The sequence below is a fragment of the Carettochelys insculpta genome, chromosome 5 (assembly GCF_033958435.1).
Source record: "Carettochelys insculpta isolate YL-2023 chromosome 5, ASM3395843v1, whole genome shotgun sequence".
Lineage (NCBI taxonomy): Eukaryota > Metazoa > Chordata > Testudines > Carettochelyidae > Carettochelys > Carettochelys insculpta.
The window spans coordinates 26,197,567-26,222,019 of record NC_134141.1 but is presented as its reverse complement, the minus strand read 5'-3'; the positions used below and the strand labels follow the sequence as shown (position 1 = coordinate 26,222,019).

The 24,453-nt window shown below is 40.5% G+C and overlaps 1 protein-coding gene across 1 annotated transcript in view; it reads right to left on the bottom strand.

Annotated features, from left to right (window-relative positions):
• The window catches only part of DOCK8 (dedicator of cytokinesis 8), a 113,237-nt gene that overhangs the window by 63,579 nt on the left and 25,205 nt on the right, over nucleotides 1–24,453 (bottom strand). The window contains exons 7-13 of the mRNA XM_074994083.1: nucleotides 23,284–23,350; nucleotides 21,728–21,877; nucleotides 20,928–21,008; nucleotides 18,767–18,926; nucleotides 17,955–18,094; nucleotides 17,620–17,713; nucleotides 15,922–16,084 (exon numbers count right to left, since the gene is read on the bottom strand). Of these exons, the coding sequence (XP_074850184.1) occupies nucleotides 15,922–16,084; nucleotides 17,620–17,713; nucleotides 17,955–18,094; nucleotides 18,767–18,926; nucleotides 20,928–21,008; nucleotides 21,728–21,877; nucleotides 23,284–23,350 (855 nt within the window). The remainder of the gene's footprint in view (nucleotides 1–15,921; nucleotides 16,085–17,619; nucleotides 17,714–17,954; nucleotides 18,095–18,766; nucleotides 18,927–20,927; nucleotides 21,009–21,727; nucleotides 21,878–23,283; nucleotides 23,351–24,453) is intronic.

Genomic DNA, 24,453 nt, shown 5'->3' with positions numbered 1-24,453 from the left:
GCTAGGATTATGACTGACTAAAACCTTGAAATCAGGCAAACCAGGTCTTCTCAGTCAAAGGAATGTGGGTTCCCCACATGGGAGTTATTTCCAAAGTACTCAGAAAGACAATGAGAAAGCAAACAGAGCCATCAAGCTAATAAAGGAGGGAGGCAAACTTCACCTTAAGAAGTTGTGGAGGAGAGAACCTGGCATCTATACCCAACCAGGAGAGAGAAAGATGTTCCTTCCCAGAGGGGAGGTAAACCAGTTATTGACCTGTTTCCTATAGAACTTAAACATGGTGGAATGAAAAACAATTGAAATCCCATTTGCAAATAGGAATGAAAGAACAGCTTTTTTGCATCTATCACTCGATAGAAACCAAGGAACAGAGCTCTTGCACACTGAGACAAATGGGTGCTTCAACCAACAATGGGCTGATGTCACTAGAAACTGAAAGTAGGTCAGAAAAAACATCTTGACCAAAGCCTGTACCTTGCTGAATTACGTTTTAGGTTTTCAGAGGCAAGGCTGCACTTTAATTTGCTTGAAGCCTGTAGTGAGGAGGTGTAGTTGCCCTCCACCAGCGCTGGAAGAACCTCCCTAAACACACACCTGGATGGGCAGCACCAAACTGCGCTTGCTCTGCACACACTAAGTGGAGAGACAGGGCAGGAAGTACAAGAAGTGGACATCCTAGCCCAGCTGGAGGAAGGAGACAGACATGTTCTCCTTCTTGCTGCCAAGTCAGATGGCATCCTGGACCCTGGAGAAGCCTGACATCAAGGAGGAACTTCCTGAGGCCAAATATCTGAATGGTAGGAACCTGATCTGGAACTCAGGTAGGAATCAGCCCTGGCGTTTTGTTTAATGGGGGTGTGTTTGACAGTGGGTCAGGGTGTTTCAAGAGGGTCTCCGCTGACCTGGTAGCAGGACACGGCACCACAATTAGGACCCTTAGCTGGTATGCAATGGAGCTGGGCAGGCTTGTGCTTCCCAGCCTCTACTACCCTGCTGCTGGGGTGGTGCCTTCTCCACTGTAGCTCTACAAGCTATTTGCCTGCGCTCCCCACTTCAGCTGAGGGTCATGATGTAGACTTTGACAGAGTCTGCCTGAAAGCTCTGCCTGAAAGTCACACAGTAGCCTATCTGCCTGTGCTCCCCCTGCCTAGGAACTACAGCTTCGAGTCTGCTCAGTGACTGCCCCTGGCCGGAGGGCCAAGGATCTAGTGACTGCTTGGAAGTTAAGCCTGTTGGGAAGGCTGGAACCCTATGCCTACTCTACGAACTCTCCTAACCATGGAGCACAACGCTGACAGCATAATCAGGCAGTGTGGTCTCCCTCTGATCCAAATGGGGCAGGGACCCACTAACACAGTTCCTTCTGACTTCACCTTTTATACCTGAATTCACTTAAAACACTGTTGTCTTTTGTTAATTCATTTGTTTGACTATTAACATGAAACACCAGCATTGCTTGAATTAAAATGAATGTTAACTCCAGTTCATGCAAACGTTGGCCACTTTTTAGGGCTCTAAACAGCAGACACCAGCTCAGACTGCAGTACTAAATATATCCACTACCTGCTCAGGTCTTGCCAGCAAATGAAGCTGCCCAGAGGGAGATGGCTGTGTACAAGTCCTGAGTTGCACTACATATATAAAAGGGAGGCTAGATGGTTTTTATCTTTACGTTTTATAAAAAAAATTATTTTAGTGGCACATAGATCATGCACCTGGCTCCCATTGACTTTAAGGAGAGACACAAGCACATACTTGAAGATGGCATTTGGCATGTTGGGTGAACTCCTCGGCCCAGTAAAATGAATGGCAAGACTTCAGCAGGGCAAGGAATTTATATGTTGTTTCTATGTCTCAAAAACAAAGCAGACAAATCCCTCCAAAAAGCCCACTTTTGAATGCTGCCATCTGCATTGCTGTAGGGCCTATGGTGGGCAGGGGGGAGATAAACACATCACAAACACCCCAAACTCCAAAAAGAGATATAATGGAGGATGAGAGATTGCAATCCTGTTCCTCAGGGAGTCTTCAGGGGCATGAAGTATGAATAGTGCTCGTGCATCATCTCTTACTCTTTCCAATCTTCAGAGCAGCCAGGGGCTAGTGCAACCTCTGTGCTCTCATTTACATCTCTTGGATGGCCGCTAAGGCTAGAGAGGTCTCGATGAAGTGCAGCTGAGTGCGTGTACAAAGGGATGGTGCAAAGGAGCTATATCAGAGGGTCAGAATCTGGCACATTCTGTTTAAAAATATGCATTTTTCTCTCATTCTTTTTATTTTTGTGAGTGCTTTTTGGGGAGATTAATTGTTGTAAGGCATGCCTTACCTGGCAACCTCCAGGATGGAGCATTTCTGAAGGGTAGAACACTGAAATTTAGTCAGCTACAGCCACTGACGTTTGTTTCTAGTTGACGGATGTTATCTTCATGCTGCTGTAGTGTAAATTGTTCCTCTATTTTGCCAGCATTATATAAGCAACACTGTTGTTAAAAACTGAGTTAGCATTGCCACTATAAACATCTCTATTTGGGTTTATTATCTCAGCAATGCCCACTGTGTCCATGTGGGCAGCCCCAAACTATGACAGGGATCGTTGAGAGATGCAAATGACTCAACTTCCTGGAGCTCTTTGTGCCTTGAACATCACTGATAAGAATGCTGTGACTTGGCTTGACTGGACTGCTTATGCCAAATAATTATAATCTCAGCTTTAACATAAGGGATGAACTTTAACATAAATGTTACCCTTCTTCCAAGCTTCCTTCACAGAATTGTTCTTGAAAGGCAAAACCGTTGTCTTTTATCCCCAAACACAGACCAACAAGAGACTTGAGATAGAATGTAGTTTAATTAAAAACAACCACCTCCCATCCCAGATTTCATCACTTTAGGAGTTTTTTATGCTGTTTAAAAATCCTTAATGGGATCTCAACTATTTTTCAGTTATGATAGTTTCACATACAAATGAATGGGGGATAGCATGATTCAACTACTGTTCTCAAGATAATGTTAAACCATGATCTTGATTTCTAAAACTTTTCAAGAAAGATGCAAGCAGTTTCAGGTACTACACCTTCTCTTTTGTCTTCCTGCTGGTTTGTTTATTGTCAACTCCATTTTTCTATTTTTGTAAATGCTTTTCTCTCCTTGGTTGCTGTATGTAAAACCTCAACACACAGAAAAAACAAAAGACAAATCAACTAGGAAAACCAACTGACTGACTAGAGGAAAAGCAAAGCCTAATTATGTAAAAGTTAAACACATAGTTAAAGCCAAAGAACATATGTTTCTCTAACGCCTTTCAGTTTTAGCAATTTTAGATGTGATTTGTAACTATAGCAGGTACATTTTCAGACAGAAGTCTGATGTTTGAGTTGGGTTCAGTGCTAGTGTTTGGCCACCATGTTACAAGGACAAAAATTACAGTAGAGCAATGTCTGTGCAAGTCAGTGTCAAAGCAATATAAATTCTCAACTGTGGAGAAGATGTTTTATTGTAAAAGAGGAGCAAAACAATGGCCAAGGTAATAACAAAAAATGTTATATTGTGTCTGCATGATAATATTTACTAAAGGCACCAACATAAAAGTTAATACAAATCTAAGTTAATTAGAGTTCCTCAGTAAAACCACCAATTCACAGAAAGAACTCTTACGCAACACTGGCCTGGGTTGGAGGACCCTCTGAAGAGAGATCAGCTGTGCTACCCTGTCCAAATACAATGGTGCTTTGCCTTGCACACTGTGTAACTCGCCTGGAGGAATAGGGAATTTCATGGACTGGTATGGAGAGAATGTTTGTGGAGCCACAACTTATTGTGATCTCAGGGTCTGGGATCTCTCCAACTGCAGCAGCAGAGGGGTTGACCTAGAATCACAAGATTAGAAGGGGTCTCTTGAGGTGACCTAGACCAGTTCTCTGCACTCATGGGAGGACAAAGCATTACCTAGACCATCTCTGGTAGGTCTTTGTCTAACCTGCTTTTACATCTCCAATGCTAGAGATTTCACAACCTCCCTAGGCAATTTCTTACAGTACTTAACCACCCAGACAGAGAGGACATTTTTTCTAATGTCCAACCTAAACATCCCTTGCTACAATTTAAGCAGTTTTTTTAATTTAATCAATTTATTGATTCTTGTTCTATTATCAGAGGACAAGAAGAACAATGTTTCTCCCTCCCTCTTCTAACAATCTACCTCCAAATCTAATCAAATTAAATCTTTATTAATGAAGCAAAGGGTTACATTTCAGATGATCGTGACTTTAAACTTCAACTTACAGCAGACAATATACTTGAAAGACAACAAAAGGAGTTTCTTGAAAATGTGCCTTAAATAGCCCTCATTTTTGAGAGTGTTGATAATTATGATACAATAATTTGGCCTTCTAAATTTAATAAGTAACACTATCCTTGTAGGTACATGTCATTTACTGTAATCTAGAACTTCCCAAAATACTGATAACATGTTCCTGTGTAGTTATATGTATTGTGTGATAATGATACATCCTGTCACAGGCTTCAGTATCTCTTTTTTCCCAGGATGTTTCTGATTTATATAAGTTCAACACAAAATATTTTGGAATTTAAATCATCACTAAACCTCCAGCACCCCCTATTTAAACTCACTCTCAGACTTTCACTTTAATTGCAATAGGAGGTTAGGGGTTAACCTGTGGAATTTGAAAATACTTTGCTCTAATTGTTGATCACATTCACATTTCCTTCCTCTGTGCTGAGACGTTCAAAGTGGTCCCTTTGGAAACTTTTCTTAGCTCAGGCAGGCAGATCTGTCAGAAGCTAAAAATCTTTACAAGTTGCAATGTACAAAATATTTCTTTTGGTCCTTCTGGGTATTGCCCATTCTCTATACAGTGCAACAAAAGGAAACAATGCATCAAGCAAGAATGAAATGCCAGGGGGTCACTTTCATCATTCCAGCAAGGAGATCCACATGCTCTCTCAAGGTGTCTTGAAGCTTGGAGCGGGGTTAAAAGAGCAGGTAGACCAAACCAAAGAGCAAATTAACTCTATCTTTCAACAGCTCAACATGTTTAACAACTCCTTGTTAGAATTACTGGAGCAGGTCAGCCTAAGTAAGAGACTGGGAAATGGTCTTAGGGAGAAAACTCATCTACTAGAAATTAGGAACCAAGTTCTGTGCAGGCTCTCTGCAGAGCTTCAGAACCAACTTGCTGAATTGACACACTACAAAATGACTTTCAACACCAAGCTGGAGTTTTTAGAGGATAAAATAGAGAACGCCCTAAATTACAGGAGTAAGAGCAGTACTTCAGTGAATATGACTGATATTATGGTAAGTAACTGGAGTTTTTAAACAGCTGATTTTCTTACCTTATTTTTTTCCATGATTATTTATTCACTTACACCAATTCTCACTAAAAGTGGAAATATCAGACATAGGACTTTTTTAAAATCCAGAATACTATTACCATATGAGCTGAAAACAGGCTAGTTTGTTTTCCTCTGCATTTTTTTCTTTCTTTAAGGCTTATGTGATTGCGTGTAAGCTGTTCCAGGTATGAGCTGTCTTTATTTTTGTGCATTGTATAGCTTGATAACTACTAATTATTATTCTAAACAGTAGTCAAAAAGTCAGTCATGTACAACTGAAAGAGAGACAAAATCTACAATCCTTATTCCGGCTTCATTGAGAACTTTGTCTGATTGGGCACTACATGATTTGCCAATAAAATACACATTCTACTCTAGTTCTGATACTTCCTCCAGCTTAAAAAAAAAAAAACCACACTGAACATGCCCTTGTATTTTACTATCAAACCTTGGAACATGAAGATTTTTGCAGCTTCAGAGTCATCTGTTCTTTTCTTTTCATCCCCATCCCACTTCTTCTCCTTAGTCTTCTGTGCAAGTGCAAAGCATAAGAATTGATGAGTTACTTAATGAAGTGGAGCTGCAGCAAGACCAAATTAGTGCACAAGATGTGCTCATTCAAACGTTACTGAAAAAGGTAGGTTCTGCATAACCTTCCTTCCCTGTTCACCTTCTCGCTGCTGGCCTTCATTTTAAGTTGGGAAGAAAACAGCACTCCACTGAACTGACAACATTATTATTAATATTATTTATTTGTACGTATTGTGGTAGCATCTAGGAACTCATTATGCTAGATGCTATACAAACTTTACAAATAGAGGGGCCCTACCTCAGTGCCATTACCTGTTATAGGGGCAACACTGGTGATATGATATGTTTTACCTAAAAGGTAGATGAAAGACAAGAGGTCTGCCAAAATTCTTGGCACCAGGAGATGGCAATTCAAACAATACTAATACCAGACACTAATCTTCAAAGTACTGTATAAATATAATTGACCCTTGTAACATTCATGCACGCCAGGAATTTTACAGATGGGATGCAGCCCCTTGCCTATGGTTGTGCAGGAAGTCAGGGCCACAGCTGATTTAGAATACAGATGTTGCTGGTTCTCAGTCTCAAGTTCCAACCATTAGACCCTTCTGCCTGCCAAAAGAATGGAGCGCTATGCTTGTTGATTCATGGAATCATTTAATTCTTATGTATTTCTGGAAGACTGAGGCTGAATTAGATCCTATGGAAAGGGAAACTGTAATTCCCCTGCATATTTTATATATGACTTGTATTAACTCTCTTTCTGTAATTTCTTATTTTAAGCACACTGCATTGTTGTTGTTTTGTTTTATTTTATTTTTTGGCTACACAGGTTAGGCCAAAAAGCAAACTAGCCAGACAGCTGAAGATCAATGGAATCAGGAAGAAACGAATGAATTCTTTCACAAGACAGAACACAACATTATCAGTACATAGCAGGATATGAAATATATTCTGAGGATTAAAATATTTTATTGGTGATCTATGCAGTATAAATTCAGATATGCTCCTAGAATTTCTGTCTTAATTTAGAAGGCAAATGTTCAAAAAAGCTAGTTCCATAGTTTTTATATTTTTAACATACTGTGTGGCTAAGACACTGAATAGTTCTTCAGAAATCCTTTTATTGTAGTGCGAATATGACATTTACCTACTAACTTGCTCCTAACAGAAATGTTGTGGATCTGCAAACCCTAGCTATTAACTAAATATTTTAAGGTACTGAAATAAAGCTCAGACATTTTTAGAGCAGTGCATCTGATTTTTTAAAAGTGTTTAGAGACGTTTCTTAGAATTATGCTTCCTCATGAAGTTTATGAAGATGCTCGTTTTATTCAGTTTCTCAGCTAACTATCTTGACTGAACATTGATCGTCATGTTGCACGGTATATTTTTTCACCAGTCATATATTACACAACTAATGCAGTCACTCATGGCATGTCTGGTGTGATGAAAGCACTGTGACACACAAGCTATATTCAAGAGGGATGCTTGTGTCACTGGATTACGAGACTTTCATTTTTTCCATGGTTTGTGTTATTCTAAGTAACATATATAACCGAATTCACTGATTTGTTATTTTAGCACATAAAAAAAGCATAGTGTCAAGCTGTGTTAGTCTGGATCTGTAACAGCAATGAAGGGTCCTGTGGCACCTTATAGACTAACAGAAAAGTTTTGAGCATGAGCTTTCGTGAGCACAGACTCACTTCTTCAGAGGCTGGTCTTGGAAATCTGCAGGGCCAGGTATAAATAAGCCAGAGCAAGGGTGGGGATAACAAGGTTAGCTCACTCAGCAAGGGTGAGGCTTACTACCATCAGTTGATGTGGAGGTGTGAACACCAAGGGAGGGGAAGCTGCTTCTGTATTTAGCCAGCCATTCACAGTCTTTGTTTAAGCCAGAGCTGAGGGCATCGAATTTGCAGATGAATTGTAGCTCAGAAATTTCTCTTTGGAGTCTGGTCCTGAAATTTCTTTGCTGTAGGATAGCTACTTTTAAGTCTGCTACTGTGTGGCCTGGGAGATTGAAGTGCTCTCCTACGGGTTTTTGTATATTGCCATTTCTGATATCTGATTTGTGTGCATTTATTCTTTTACGTAGAGACTGTCCAGTTTGTCTGATGTATATAGCAGAGGTGCATTGCTGGCACATGATGGCATAAATTATATTGGTAGATGTGCAGCTGAATGAACCCACGATGGTGTGGCTGATCTGGTTCGGTCCTGTAATGGTGTTGCTGGTGTAGATATGTGGGCAGAGCTGGCAACGAGGTTTGTTGCATGGATGGGTCCCTGAGTTAGAGCAACTGTGGTCTGGTGTATAGTTGCTGGTTAGGATTTGCTTCAGGTTGGCAGGTTGTCTGTGGGCAAGGACTGGTCTGCCTCCCAAGGCCTGTGAAAGTGGGGGATCATTGTCCAGGATGGGTTCTAAATCCCTGATGATGCGCTGTAGAGGTTTTAGCTGAGGACTGTAGGTGATGGCTAGTGGCGTTCTGTCGGTTTCTCTCTTGGGCTTGTCCTGTAGTAAGAGGCTTCGTGGCACACATCTGGCTCTCTTGATCTGTTTTTTCACTTCCTCTGGTGGGTATTGCAGTTTCAAGAATGCTTGGTAGAGATCCTGTACGTGTTTGTCTCTGTTGGAGGGGTTGGAGCAAATGCGGTTATATCTTAGTGCTTGGCTGTAGACAATGGATCGTGTGGTGTGTCTGGGATGGAAGCTGGAGGCATGAAGGTAGGCGTACCAGTCAGTAGGTTTACAGTACAGGGTGGTATTGATGTGGCCATCGTGTATTAGCACCGTGGTGTCCAGGAAGTGGATCTCCTGTGTGGACTGTTCCAGGCTGAGGTTGATGTTGGGGTGAAACTTGTTGAAGTCCCCGTGGAATTCCTCCAGAGTCTCCTTCCCATGGGTCCAGATGATGAAGATGTCATCAATGTAGCGTAAGTAGAGACGGGGTGTTAGTGGACGAGAGCTAAGGAAGTGCTGTTCCAGGTCAGCCATGAAAATATTGGCATATTGAGGGGCCATGCGGGTACCCATAGCTGTGCCGCTGATTTGAAGGTATATATTGTCGCCAAATCTGAAATAGTTGTGTGTGAGGATAAAGTTACAGAGCTCAGCCATCAGATGTTCTGTAGCATCATCAGGGATACTGTTCCAGACAGCATTTATTCCATCTTTGTGTGGGATGTTGGTATAGAGAACCTCTACATCCATGGTGGCTAGGATAGTGTTTTCTGGTAGGTCATCAATGTCTTGCAGTTTTCTCAGGAAGTCAGTGGTGTCTCGGAGATAGCTGGGAGTGCTGGTGGCATAGGGTCTGAGGACAGAGTCCACATAACCAGACAGTCCTTCAGTGAGAGTGCCAATGCCCGAGATGACGGGGCATCCTCACCCTTGCTGACTGAGTTAACCTTGTTATCCCCACCCTTGCTCTGGCTTATTTATACCTGGCCCTGCAGATTTCCAAAACCAGCATCTGAAGAAGTGAGTCTGTGCTCACGAAAGCTCATGCTCAGAACTTTTCTGTTAGTCTATAAGGTGCCACAGGACCCTTCGTTGCTATAAAAAAGCATAGTAACTTCAGGAAACCTTACACACACACACACACACACACACACACACACACACGCACACGGACTGGCAGAACTATTTCTGTACAGTAAAACAAGAATTGGGATAGCAGTGTCACAGCTACTCTGCCAATAGTAATAGTTGATGTATGCTATTCTTTCCAGAGGTCTATAGAGAAGCAGAGAGGGGGCAAGAACGACAAACATAAATGAGGCCTCTGATGGCAGGACCTGTGAGTGTAGTATAAGAGCAGGGACCCACATTCTTAAACAACAAGGAATAAAACTGGGCAGTTTAATCCCATGGAAAAAGAGACAAGCCAGTGTGGTGCTAGGATCCCCAGGATTGATACACAAAAAGAGGAGCGGGAAGGGGGCAATTTCTAGCCCAGAGAGAGACTATGAAGCTGTTAGCATGGTGGGGTGCCCTGCCCCAGGAATATGACACAAGTTAGGGTAGCTGTCCTTTAAAGCTCCCCTCCCCACACCCCGCCACCAGTACGCTGACTATGCAAACAGTGTCAGAGAGAAATCCCTCTAACAGGGAACGTGGAGTATGAGACAGAGAACAAACAGAGCCATGTTTCAGTAAAAGTGCCACCACCCAAAAAAGTGGGCAAAGCAATGGAAGCTGTGAAGATACAAGATTCCCTCTTCCTCCTCCCTTCAGATCTCATGAGTAGCATGAGCACAAGGAAGGAGGTCAAGTAGTGAAAAAATCTCACCCACCCCAGTTAAAATATATAAGTGGTTAGCATATGCTACCACCCTTTCCTCAAAACAGGAGAGCAGTTTCCAATAGAGACAGTTAGGAATGAATTACCTTGTCTTCCAGGCTAGTCAGAAAGAGAGGCAGAACCGTTGCTGCTCAAAGCAGAAGCCAGGCAGAGGCTGGGCCTAGAACGACTCTCCCAAGCACAAAACATTAATTAGCTGCCTCAATAAAAAAAAATAACTTTGTAAGAAAAAACTAGGAAGAAGGGTGCTTTCGAAAGAGGGATTTTATTTCGAAAGAACCCCATCTACACTGCTGCTTTTCTTTCAGAAGACTCTCTTTCGAAAATGATATTATGCAGGTGAAGCACGAGATATGTAAATTGGTGCTTCATTTGCATTTCCAATTTGCATTCCCCTTTCAAAAGGGGACAGTAGTGTAGGCACAGCCAATACCAGAATGCAAGAGTATAAAGCTTGCAGAATGCTTTTTGGTTGGTTTGTTGGTTTTGCTGGATAGAATCTGTGAGTTAAAAGATTTGATTCTACTCATACTAATTTGTATTTGCCCTTCTACTTGTATGAACCACTTGAGTTATACTGCAAATTGAGAAAAATGAATTTGTTTCCATACTTAAGACACTGCAACTTCCCTCAATAAACTGTGTCTGGCTCTAGAGTGAAGAAACTGCACCCTCAAGTGGCAGATCAACACATACACACAGTATTATGCTGGAACACTGAGATGCCTCCAGCATTTTTATTGCTAACATAGCTCCTCTTACTAATGGCTAATTTTCCTAGCCCCATGAAATTTTATACCAGTGCAGCCACACTGAATTCCTTGGGTTGCTCTTGTGTGAACGAGAGGAGGGATTTCCCCCAGCATTAGTGATCCTGCAGAGTGCTGAGTGCCCTTATTTCTCATCAAAGTCAATAGGAGTTGCGAATGCTCAGTGCTTGCAGAAATAGTCCTAAGAACTCTTTGCCAAGGCCACATAAACTGATCTGGGTCTCAAGAAGGAGAGATTTTTGTATAAAGGAGATTTATTGCAGATGTCCAAGCTTCACTTCTCTCTCATTCACGTGTCTTTGAGCACACGTATGTTTGGAGTGGATCCTCAACAATTTGAGTCAGGGACTGAATTTGCATCAGGGCCCTCCCAAATTCATAACCGTGAAAAAAAAGGCATAATTGGCCATGAAATCTGGTCTTTTGAATACTTTTACCATATTCTATCCCAATTTCATGGGGGAAACCAAGGTTTCCCAAACAGGGGGTCCTGACCCAAAAGGAAGTTGTAGCAAGTTGCATGGGAGCAGGAAACTGACCAAAATGGACCACGATTTTGTAGGGCCCTAATCAGAGGCTAATAAGAAGAAGGACAGTTTTACAGTTATGACATTGGGCATGGAATAACAAGGTCTAGCTTAGTTTCTGACTCTGGCACAGTCTTTTTGTGTGATCCTGGACAAGTTACTTAATCTTCCAGTGGTTTGTGGCTTGTTTATACTTGGCACCTGCACTGGCATGGCTACATTGTTCAGTTGTGTGAAAAACATATAAACCTTGAGTGCTGTAGTTAAGCTGACAAAATCCCCACCAAAGATTGCGCTAAGCGGATGAAAGAACTCTTCCATCAACCTAGCTACTGCCTTTCAGGGAGGGGGATTAACTACCCCATTGGAGAACCCCTAGTAGCATCTGCACTGAAGTGTAGACACATCCAGCTGTGTCATTGTAGCATTGCAAGTGTAGACAAGCCCTCTGTTTTCCAGCCATAAAATGAGGGAAATATCTTCTATCCTTGGTCTACCTTGTCTGTGTAGATTGCAATGTATTTGGGGCAAGGTTTGTTTTTCACTATGTGTAAGAACAATGCCTGGCACAATAATGTGCACCCCATTCTGAGCTGGGGCCTCTAGGTTCCATAGTAATAGAAATAAACAACAAACAACAATAACAATGCTAATAACAATGAATTATTACCACCCTTATGTATTCTCTCATCCCCCCCCCCCCGTCATACGACTCACCTCAATTAAGACAAGGGTCAATACAAATGTAGATATTATTATGAGATATCAATTAATAGATTTACTCACTTAACTAGGTTACTGAACATGCTTTATCAATAGACAAACAATAATCTCACACTGTGACCTTGTCTACATAGGTTTCTTAGGGCTGTGTTCTACATGGGCTTTGCTCTCTCTCTCTCTCCTGTCTACAGAGAACCTGGATTTCTGCCACTCTGCTTTGAAAAGTTATTAAAGCTTCCTATTTCTTTATTCAGCTTCTTTTCTCTCTAAGACTCAGGAACCTCTGGTTACCAACCGGCCGAGACCATGGGGGAGGCAGAAGGCTTTAGAAGGATTCCCTGGGTCAGATATATGCATATTAAGTTCACCAAAAGGGCAGCATATGAAGTCGCTATATGAAGCCAGAAGCCCACTGGCTATCCAAAGCGTTCTGAAATATACGCATCAGAAATTAAGCATCGATACTAAAAATTATATCCTCAAAACCTTGGAGTTAAGGCAGGTGTCCAGAAGCAACAAGTTCCTTATGAGCAGGAGGTGGCAAATGCTTCTCTCCACATCTCATGTCTCACAACATTAGCCTAGTTACAAACAGAGCCAGGTGGTGATTAAAAGGTTGCAAAGTGGACAAGAGAGGGAGGCCCCAGGAAGAAACAATCAGCAGGCAGGGGGCAGGGAGTGGGGTCCTGTTTGTGAAAAAGCACAAAGGACTACCCTGTTAGTCCAGCCCTACCAAGAGACACCCTGCATCTTTCAGCTAGGAGGCAAGTGGACAGCGTGACATGCCTCATGAAAAGATGATCACAGCCCAGTGCAGCTGCAAGAAGCTGGAGGACTTTAGGTAAACATTGCTTTATGGAACAGAGAAATATGTAGTTAATTAGCCTATGCATGTAATGGTTTTATTTTACAAGTAACACTGTTTCCAATACTTCTACTTGCTATTACTCAATTCCCTGTACTTTGTTACATTCACTGTTATTTGTTTTCACTGTAATCTTAAAATTTAAAGTTCTGCAAGTTAAACAGAGCAGTGACACAAGTGGTAAAGACGTAGGCCAGGGGCACTGTTACTTTGGAAGCAACAAATCTGGGAATACTGCAAGTGTCCAGAGGACCAGGGGTTTAGTACTCAAGGAGATGCTTGGGTTTGGAGTGCTAGTTGATAATCTGTAGAGAGAACACGTGAGGCATGTGGAGGCCTGCAAGGAAGTGTGTGTGTGTTGACGGTGACCAACTGAATCTGAATCTTGACCCACAGCACAGACAAGGCTTCCTTATACTAAAGACAGGTGGTAGTGAGGTGTCTCACAACACTCATGGTGTGACACAGTGCAGGCAGTGAACAAGTCAGCCTGCACTCAGATGCCAATTAGTTCCCCAGAGACAGCTGACTGGCAGTTAGATTCAGGGCCAATTAACCCATGAGCCACAGTCTGATAAAGAAGCACAGGCAGGAAATGCATAGAGCAGGGAACAGGACTAGCTGAGACCTCAGGAAAAGGAAAAATCTGTTACACATCTCATAGAGCTGGAAGGCACCTCTGGAGGTCATTGAGTCCAGGCCCCTGCCCTCTTGGCAGGACCAAGCGCCATCCCTTTTTTTTTTTTTTTTTTTTTTTAAATCTATTTCCCCAGATCCCAAAATGAACCCCTCAAGGACTGAGCTCACAATCCTGGGTTTAGCAGGCCAATGCTTAAAACACTGGGCTATCCCTCCCCCACAGGTAGTGAGGCAAGGACCCTAAGCACAGAAATACTTCAAGTTGAGTGCTGCATGTTGACTCTTGGGGTACTGCTGAAGGGTAGTCAATAATAAATAATGCTGTGAATGCACAACTAGAGGAGTCTGGGTAGACTCAGTAGGGAAAGATGGCAGGAGTGACGACGCACCCAGATGCACCCGGATACCTCCAGAAGCACCACATTCCCTGACTTGTGTGACAGTCGCATCTCACACGCAATCAAACTCACCCTCCTGTCAAAGTCCCAACAGAGCAGTGTTTCTTAAACTATATTCCGCGAAACATTGGTGTTCTATGAACAAGTCACAGGTGTGACGCAAGCGTCTGACACTTTTTTGATATTATACACTGACAATATATATTTTCTATTATTAAAACCAGAAACAATATTGCTTCTTCATTGATATGATACCTGATTACTTTTTTAAAGAAAATATTCATAGACATTCTGCATAAAAATTATTATTGTTTGGTGTTCCATGGTCTCAAAATGCTTAAGAAACACTGCCAATGAGTATGCTCAGCTGTTGATCTTTCCCCTCAGTTCTGCAATACATTCTCTCTTCCATTCATCAAATTTCAGAAACAAATATAAATATTAGAGGTAAATCTATACAAAATCCCAGAATAGACCTTGAGTCACAAATCTCCAGCCTGCACATTATTTGCATTACAATTCAGTACATCACCATGCTGAAGAATATTCACAGCTCATTTGGGATTAATGTCTTGCCAGGCTAATAAGAAATGATGGAACCTGTTTTGATTTGTACTCTTTAGAACTTTTATCTTTTTAAACCAGTCAAAACAGGCCAATACATTATACAAAGTGATGTGATATGACATAAGAAGGGATGTTCATCATGGAGTATACAGAGCAATAAATATATACCTCGTACACATGGTATGTATAAAACCTGTTCAGTACAAATATGCTCCAATATTGTGACTGTCACTCTTTATATCACAAGATAAAGGACACAACAGAATCACAAATGAAAATATTTTCAGATCAGAAGTAGTACAAATGAAAATGTAATTAGTCTTGTGTCATGAGCATTTTAAGTCTAAGCCCCTGTTATCTGTTGACTTCTGCGGTACTCAGACAACTTTACATAGCTGCCTATGTATGAATTTAGGAACCTAACTCCCAGCTCCCATTTAAAAAATCTTATCCTGGGAATTCTGACTCCCAATTTTTCCCCCCAATTATAAAATCCTACTGACATCCATGGGCTGGGTCTATACTACAGAGTTTTATCAACAGAAGTTACTGTAGGGACATATTTCCCAACAGAACCTGTCAAGAATCTCTCAACATAATGCAGCAGTTTTCTTGAGAGAGTTTAGTTGCTCCTGGATAAGGCATAATGCCTCTGTTGACAGATTCTGTTGATAAAAAAATAGTGTTGCTGCTCCAGGGGGCCCTGGGTCGACACAGAGGGCTTCCAATTCACCAGGTAGCCCTGTTTCCAGAACTTCCAGATGGCTGTTCTGTCGACAGAGGGCCGGGCAGTCTGGCTGCTCTCTGTTGACAGAGGGTGTCGACAGTGGGAGCCTCTATTAGGTGTGGATGCATTCTGTCAACAGAAATTCTGTCAGGAAACATGTCAATAAAACTCTGTAACGTAGACCCAGCCCAGGCATGTCAGTGGGATTTTATAGCTGGGGGGAAAGATTGGGAGTCAGAATTCCCAGGCTAAGATTTTTTTAAATGGGTGCCTGAAGTTAGGTTCCTAAATTCATATATAGGTAGCTATGTAAAGTTGTCTGAGTACACACAGAAGTCGAGAGCTGCTGGTTAGTTCTTCAACGCTTTTGAAACACTTTGCTCAGGACATTTACTGGAGAATATACTGCAGAACATAGAGTAGGAATCCTATCTTGTATTGGCTAAAGAAGTTAAACAATGGTCCCAACTTCAGAGGCTTGGATAACTGAACATTTTTCTTACCTATACACAGTGTGGGGAACATATACCTCTCGAACTGGGAACTCCAAAATCTCTTTCTGAGGACGGCTGCGGTTTTCAGGAAATGGTTTCACTTGTAATAACTCAGGGGTGAGACAACAACTGAGGACTTCTGAAGCTGGGGAGATCTCCAATTTAAGTAACCCTTAAAAAATAACATGAAAACTCAGTCCATCATTAAAAATAAGTCAATAAAAATATAACAAAACTAAATATGCATAAGGTCAAAAGAAGTAACTACACAATTTGAATTGGGTTTTTAGTTTAAGGGCTGCAGATGAAAGAAATCTCGGTTGCAGAAAGTATTTTGTAATTTGGATACCTAGGGAAGTAGTCCACATATATCCCTGCATATCAGGATAAAAATCTCTTTTCGGATGTCATCATCACAGTAAATCCAAAAGGGACACTGCCTCCTTGAAGATCGAGTACTTCCCAGACTGATCTCTGGCTAGATCCTGAAGGCAGTCTCACTGGATAGTCAGTTTATGACTATCACTGGCGAGCTTATCCTGCCATCAAAGTTTTTGGCACCCACTTGACCCCCATCCACACAGATTTCTTGGCTCACACACTTTGGGATTTTTGGGTCTTCCAATCTAATACTATGGGCATATTGAGAAAGCCAATGAAACTGAACTAGTGCTAATGGAAGTGGTTTCTGGGTTCAGCTTCAATTATCCTCATTCTGACCTTATCCCACCACCTGTTATGGAGACAACAAGATTCTTTGCACATTCACACGTAGACAGGAAGGAAGAAATACCAAATACTGAACTGACTTTCTAGTCTCATCCATGCAAAACAGATAACATTCGTTAATGACTTGAATTAGAAACGTAGTAGTGATGTTCTCTCTCACTAGCCTTCTGTGCAAAACCAAGCACTGCCTCACTTAAGATAGTACAATGAGATGCAGATATTCAGAATATGACTTCCTGTATTTTCTCCTCTTTGATCAGCAGTGACATTGTTCACAATGGCAACATTTGAACAGTCGTAATCAAACTTCAGATTTACGACTCTATTGAGATGAATGGAAACAGTTCACATCTCCCAGGGCTGCTGTTTCAGGATGACTACAGACCCCATCCTGCATCGGTTACACTCAGTTCACTTTTTGGAGGTTTTCATAGCAACCACAAGGGCAACAGTTATCATGTATTTAAAATGCAAACTTAAAATCTGAAGTACAAAACAGTCACCACAAAAAAAAAAAAATCAAACAAACCATGAGTGGGGTCAAGCTGTTGTTAAAAGACAAATTCAGTCTCCGCTTCTGCTCAATTAACACCAAATCAATTAGAAGAGTAAACATTTTAATCACCCAGCCCTATCTCTGATCCAGTCTAAAAGGTATTATGGAGCCTGTGAAGGACTTGAAATTGTGTTAATCCCATTCACTTCAAAAATTTCAGGTAGAACCAGTAAAACTGAATGAATCCTTTATAAACTATTGACTAAATCAAATTCATTTCAGTCTGACAGGGATGAACAAATTAGCAGATCAGAAATGAATGGCTGGTTTCACAAAGTCATTAAAAAATAGAAAGTTCCCTCATAACATAAATTACTGCCCTAAAAACCAAAGGGATAATTGCACAAGAGAGCTGAGATTTTCTTTAGAATTTTTGGAGTCAAGTGCCTACATCTCATCCCATCCTAAAACACATTCAGTACCTGGGATAGACTTTACCCTTCTCTGCAAAGAAGAAGATCTCTTGTAGTCAGTTAAAAATTTTAATAAATCTTCATCGCTAAGTCGGTCTCCTTCCTGTCAGGAGAAAGACAAATAAATATTGCAGTAATGCTTGCCTTGTATAACGTTACCTACTTTCATGAATTAGATATGTCTACAAGACAAACAGAGCAAGTGGGTAACTCTGTGTTTTATATGAATTATCTTTTTGTGCCAAATTTACAACAGTGAGCAGTTCACAATTTGGTTCACTTTAGTCCACGTTTACCAGCACAATATAAACTCCACATGCTGTAAAATAAAGAGCATATTGTACCTGTTTTAAAAAGGTGTTGACAGTCAGAGTGGTGGTTTTGAAGTTTGACACAGCGTAATTTTCCTCTGAACTGAGGCTCCTCTCAGAAAGTCTTCTACCTTGTAGCATCATCGCTCTTTTATCACCAGCGGATCCTTTCCCTTTAAGCATAAATTATGTTTTAAATTTATGTGACTTATTCTGTTTCAGTACAAAGTCTATCATCAAGCATGACAAACATATCTGAACTTAGTACTAAAACAGCACAAGCACACTGAAATCTCAAGGGAAAAGCAAAAGACCTCAACTTTGTTTGCATTTTCCATCAACTCAGTAGAACGCTACATGAAACAGTGTAGTAAGGGCAGAATTTACTCTACTGAGAGAACATCGGGGTGCTGTTCCATGATGTTGTTCAGTTCTTTAGCCCATAGCAACACAGGAAATGGAGCAGTCTGGTGTGTGCTGTTGTTGGATTGGGCCCTCTATTCATTCTGGAAGGCTAAAAGGACCCATTTTCTAACAATGTAAATCAAGAGTAACACCACTAAAATCAGCGGGATTCCACAGCCTCAAAACTGGTCTGGAATCAAAGTCAGGGCAAAATGTATGCCAGGGGAATATATATGTAGATTGAACAGAAGATCATATTTAGGGTCCCCAACTGATGAGCATGTCAACTTTTGTGTATCTGAGGGGAAGGAAGGGAAAGTTGAGAAGTTCTTAATCTCAAAACTGTTAAGAGACCTCTCTGATTCAATGACACATTGATACCTCATTAATGTTCCTACCAATGCTTCATGTTGCATGGATTATAATATTGAAACTACTACCATTTAAACTTTCTGCATCAGATATTTCTCTTTCAAGCGTTGAAACATTGAAGAAAGTGGTTAAGCTTATGGGAACCCAGGCAAAAGGCATCCGGTATTTCCCCAAACGCTGACAGAAGGACTCAGCTTGGGCTTTCAGTTTCTCAACCTTTTCTTTGCTCTAAAATAAAGAGGGAAAAGGTAACACATTAGAACGCCAACATTTAACTATGACTATGTGAAGACCATTTTCATTGTGTATTTCAACTTTCTTCAAGTCTGTTTATACAAGGTTCAATAAAATGACTACTGAAGTTAATGGGAGTCCTTGTACAAGTACTGGGAACATATTACACAAGGTCACCTAAAGTACTTACAACTGCAAAGACAGCTTATTTCTGGGTGAAATTCACCCTTGTGAAAAGAGCCAGATGAAGGCTTAGCCATCACTTTAGTCAACTTATATCCTCAAAAATGGGACTTAATGGCCTTTTACTGACCCTCTGCACAGGGGTGAGCTTCATCCTCTCACAAAAGTGCTCACCACCATGCAATCTGGGACACAGTGTGGTGCAGGCAACTCATATCACAATAGGTCACTGCATTGTAGTAAGATTGTAGTAAGATTATAACAATGTACATGTGATTACTGAGCAGACCCAAATTTGAACTAGTGACCAGAGGTACAAGACAAGCTCCGCCCCATTATTTACAACACTGTGTAAATAATACCATTAGATGAAGAATCAGCAATGCTGTATTTATAGTTGAGTGCATAATGCACATTTTAAATGCCTAAAATTAAATAATTATACCACAGACCTTTCCAAGTCATTACAATGTAATTATTGGTTGCCATACATTTACAGAATAGATTTGAGGTTTTTTCCATTGTAAGAGTTAAGGTTAAAACCTTTTGCTTCTCCTGCTTCATTCAAAAATGTATTAAGTTTTCTCAGACAAGTAACAACCAAAGCAGATATTGACCTTGTTTCCATGAATAATTTCACAACAAGTGACAATTCATCGATCTTAATGACAAATTGAAAAATCAATAGATGTCATTATTCTGGTCAGCTTCATCAGAATTATAACCATTTGTAGTCTGACGTTGACCTTCTACAGCTATATCTACCCTCTGAGCTAGGGTGTGATCTCCCATTCATGTATTCATGAGCTAGTGGGAATATAAAAATAGCAGCATAGCATGTAGTGGCAGCAGAGACAAAGCTTAGCAATGTCATGTATGTTCCCACCAGCTTTAAGCCTCATCTCCGCTGCCCCAAGCAATGCTGCTGCAGCTACCTAATTACAATAGAATCTAAGAGTTACACACATCTCAAGAATGGAGGCTCTTCTTAACTCTGAAATGTTCATACTGCTGAACAAAATTGAACGCTGAATTAATTATAGCTTTGAAGTTTTGCTGTGAAGAAGAAAAATGCTGGTTTTAATCATCTTAATTTAAATGCAAGCACAGAAGCGGTTGCCTTGCCTTGTCAGTTTTTTTTAAACTTTCCCTTGTTTTTTAGTAATTTATGTTTAACACAGTACTTTACTGTATTTGGTTTTAGTGTGTCTGTCTGTCTTTGCTGCAGCCTGATTGCGTGATTCCAGTTCCAAATCAGGTGTGTGGTTGACTGGTCAGTCTGTAACTCTGAAGTTCTACTACATTTATATTCATGTTAACTCAGTGAGAGCTAGCACAAATATTTGCACTCCTACTCGCAGTATAGACATTGCATAAAGGTAAGATACTTTTAGAAGTCTAGGAAACATTATCATGTACCTCTTGAGAGGTAAATAATGATTAACTGAACCAGTTAAGAGATATCTGATGAGATGGTGCCTAACTGATCACATATACAAACAGATGATTTACACAGACAAAATCAGTAATTTGTGTCCACACATGGTGCAAATATTTGTGACCACCAAACTTTGAAAAGTGAGCCCCTGGCTGTTTAACATTGATCAAAAATTCTTCCAGTTATTGATTTTAGAAGAAGTAAACCATAAAAAACATATAATCTTTTCTATTTTTTCAGCCAGCCACATCAGCCAGGATTCTCTTACCTACAGAACAAAAGAATATCCCGTTAACTGTTTTTCAGGTTCTAATTGCAATATCAGTTCTCCTTATTCCCCCCACCTTTTGCTTGCATTTAATTATGATACATACCTTTCCACCCTCACTTTCTTTTAGAACCATGTAGGGTTCTGCACAGTCTCCAATTTCTCCTTGCTGAAGAACTTTTTCAATCTATCAAAATATAGTAAACATATGGAAATCATAAAGGGAAAACATATATGAAGAAAAATTACGTATTTCCTTTTGCTTCTGTGGAAGAGATGGAGTATTTTCACAAGATTAGCATGGCACTAATACTATTAATAAATTACATAAATATATAATACAAATGCCTGTGGTTTTCTTTGTGGAATAATGCATCAGAGTAATTCTCCCATTTCCAATCATGCTTAATAATGAAGCAAAAAAGAGTGTCACTGCATTTGCACTGAATTAGGGAAAAGCCAGTGTGTCCTAAATGAAAAACCAGCTCATATCAATCTAATCTGAGAGCTGAAAAAATATATAAGCACATCAAATCAACATTAACTGTAATTCACTGAAAACCCTAACTGTAATTCAAAAATCAAATGGCTTCTTTCATTTGGCTTTTACATGTTTATTGGACAGTAAAACAGAAAGCTATAAACATTTATAGGAACAGTATACTTAAGAGAAATATAACTGTCAGTTTGCAAAAACAACTGTCAGTTGGGCGACTCAGAGATGTCAATAGATTCCTGTCCCAGTCATATCAGTATTATCAGACTCTCTCTAAACAACTGTGACAGAACATTCTTATTGGTTATTACTACCCTCTCTGAAAATGTCATCTTCATTAACTCAACCATAGCTGAAGTCAGAACACATGAATTGGAAATCAGCAGAATGATTCAGCCATTGATACATACCTTTACTACTAGGTAGATATCAGAAGATGGGTAAGTGACGGAAAATACTGCAGATCTTGCCTGACTAGATGAATCAATGCAAGGGGTATGAGATCGCAAGAATCCTTTTAACTGTTCTGAGTTCAGGTCACAATGAAAATTTTCAGAAATCTTTAAAACCACAAAAACAAAATTCCCACAGAGTTATTCATTGCAAACTAAAAGGGCATCAAAGGGTAATACATAAGAACATAAGAAAATAAAATGTAAAAAGTTAAAAAAAAAAAAAAAACAGTAGCCAGACCTGCAAGATCAATATGGAAATGCAAGTCTACACTCGTGTAAAACCCACACTAAATGTAAACAAATACAGGATTAGACCACTGTCATCAGATTCCACAAAGTGCCATACACCCCTAAACTTAATGGGTCCTGTTGAGTTGAGACCACATAGAACCTCAGAGTGGACTCACTACATTTCTGGATTAGATTTTTAATTTTTCACAGTGTGACCAGCTTTGTGATCTGATTTTGTAGAGGGGGGACCTCAAATAGCCCCAAACACGGTTTTCTGCTCCATGTATATTGAAGATCATCTGCTCCAAGCATTTCGTAAAAGTAAATTCCAGCTGAACAACAGTAGATTTTTTTTTAACCATATTTTCACTAAAGATGGGCAAACTGCCCATTTTTGGCAACATACAGTAAATTGTAACTTCAAAAGACAATTCACAAAATAATATTAATATAGAGTGCAGAACCAAATGTCCTAGCATTTTCAAATTTCAATGAAATTCAGCTGAAAAAACAGAAGATACTTATTTGCCAATACATTACTAATGTTTTGTTAGGCAATGTCTACACAGCAGCATTATTACTGAATGAGATATTCTGGAAGAAGTATTCTAGAATAGTTTATTCCAAACTAGTGCAGCTACATGTAAAATGCATTTTGAAATAGGGCTTAGATATTTTGAAACAAAGAGTCTACACTTAATAGAGTCTATTTCAAAACAGAGCCATTGGCCACACTGTGGTTTATTTCAAAATAGGTTCTACTCCGCGTCTACACGACCCCTATTTTGAAATACCTAATTTGAAATAAGGACTATTCCTCATACAATGAGGCTGTGCCCACACTAGCCCACTCCTTTCGGAAGAGGCATGGTAATGAGCCAGTTCAGCAGATGCTAATCAGGAGCTGCCATGAATACGCATTGCCTCATTAGGATAGTGGCGGCCACATGTGCTTTGAAAGTGCCGCTTTTGAAACGCACACCGCCAGGATAGCCGGGGGCCTTTCGAAACAACCCCTATTTCAAAAGCCCCTTCTTCCCAAAACCAAATGGGGCCTCATTAGCACGTGCCAAATTGGCTTATTAGCATGCTCCTTCCGGAAGGAGAGGGCTAGTGTGGCCACAGCCTGAGGGTTACCAAAGTTGAAATAAGGCTTCAGCTATTTCAAAATTATTTTGAAATAGTGGTTGCATTGTGTAGACGCTCACATAGTTATTTTAAAGAGCATCTGCTATAGACATAACCTTATTGTCCTTTGCTCTGATCGACTTCAGCCTTACCTTTTTCCTTTCTTTTATGTCATAGAGGGCTATGCATGCAAACAATGGTTCAATTTCTATATCAAATCTGTTGAGGAGAGACAGATAGCATTAGAATTTCACACTTATGATTGTGCATATTCAAAAGTAAAGGCTTTGTTTAAGTCGTTGTTTCCTTTATGAATAAAATAGAGATGGACATGAGACACAATTTTCCAGAGCCCAACTCTCCCAAATCTGGGGCATCTATGGGTCTGGTGATTTTGTTTTAACCATTACAGAAATAAGGTGCCTGGTTCTCTTGCCGGTTAAATCTGATTTGCTCTCACATGTCATTTTCTGTCTAGTGAAGGATTCCTCCAGTGCGAGAGATGCCTGCAGTGGCACATTGATTCCTATGCTTCCCCAGTTCCCAGCCTGACGTAAGAGATGTACCTGGAAGAAGGAGGTTGGCAGGGCATTCCTACACACTGAATATCCCTGACTCCCATAACAACTCGGGGATGGGGTGGGGGGGGCTGTTGGCAGCAACACACTTTAAAATGATTTTGTGGTTGCTGTCAAGTAAGCAGCATGGCTGATTCTTGTTGGCCTGATGTTGTTGGAAGCTGTGGTTAAATTGTATTTTCACCTAGCCTAACATCAGTAATTTAACATAGTGTTAATCCCTCAGAATGTTAGTCGCATTTCAGAAGGTCCGTTTAACTTCAAGCTAGGGGGTCTGGGATGACACAATCATGACTCTTTCTATGCTGAAATGGCATTTGGCAGGGCTTTCATATTCACTATCTCTTGAAATTGACTATCATTTCTGAAGTCATGGCCTCTGTTAATTTGTAGGAGCACATGCAGATGACTCATGTTGTGGGAGGAGAAGCGTAATTGACTATCTGCATGTACTTTCTCATGTTTTCAGAAAAACAATCACGGCCACAAAAATGAGCACATTCCTAGCACAGACAACATCCCTATTCAAAAAAATCCAACAACACACCCAGAAAAACCAAAGGAGTTTGCTCCTATTACTTAGTTTGGGTGTGGGGTTTTATTCCCCATTGTCTCTTTGACAGTCTGCAAATTTCTTTAACTGTAGATGGATGATTTCTCTGCAAGTGTCAGGCTAAGGAAGAACGAGGATCCAAATGGACCTTTGGCATTAAAGATGTTTTAGAATGGGTGCTTGAGAAATAT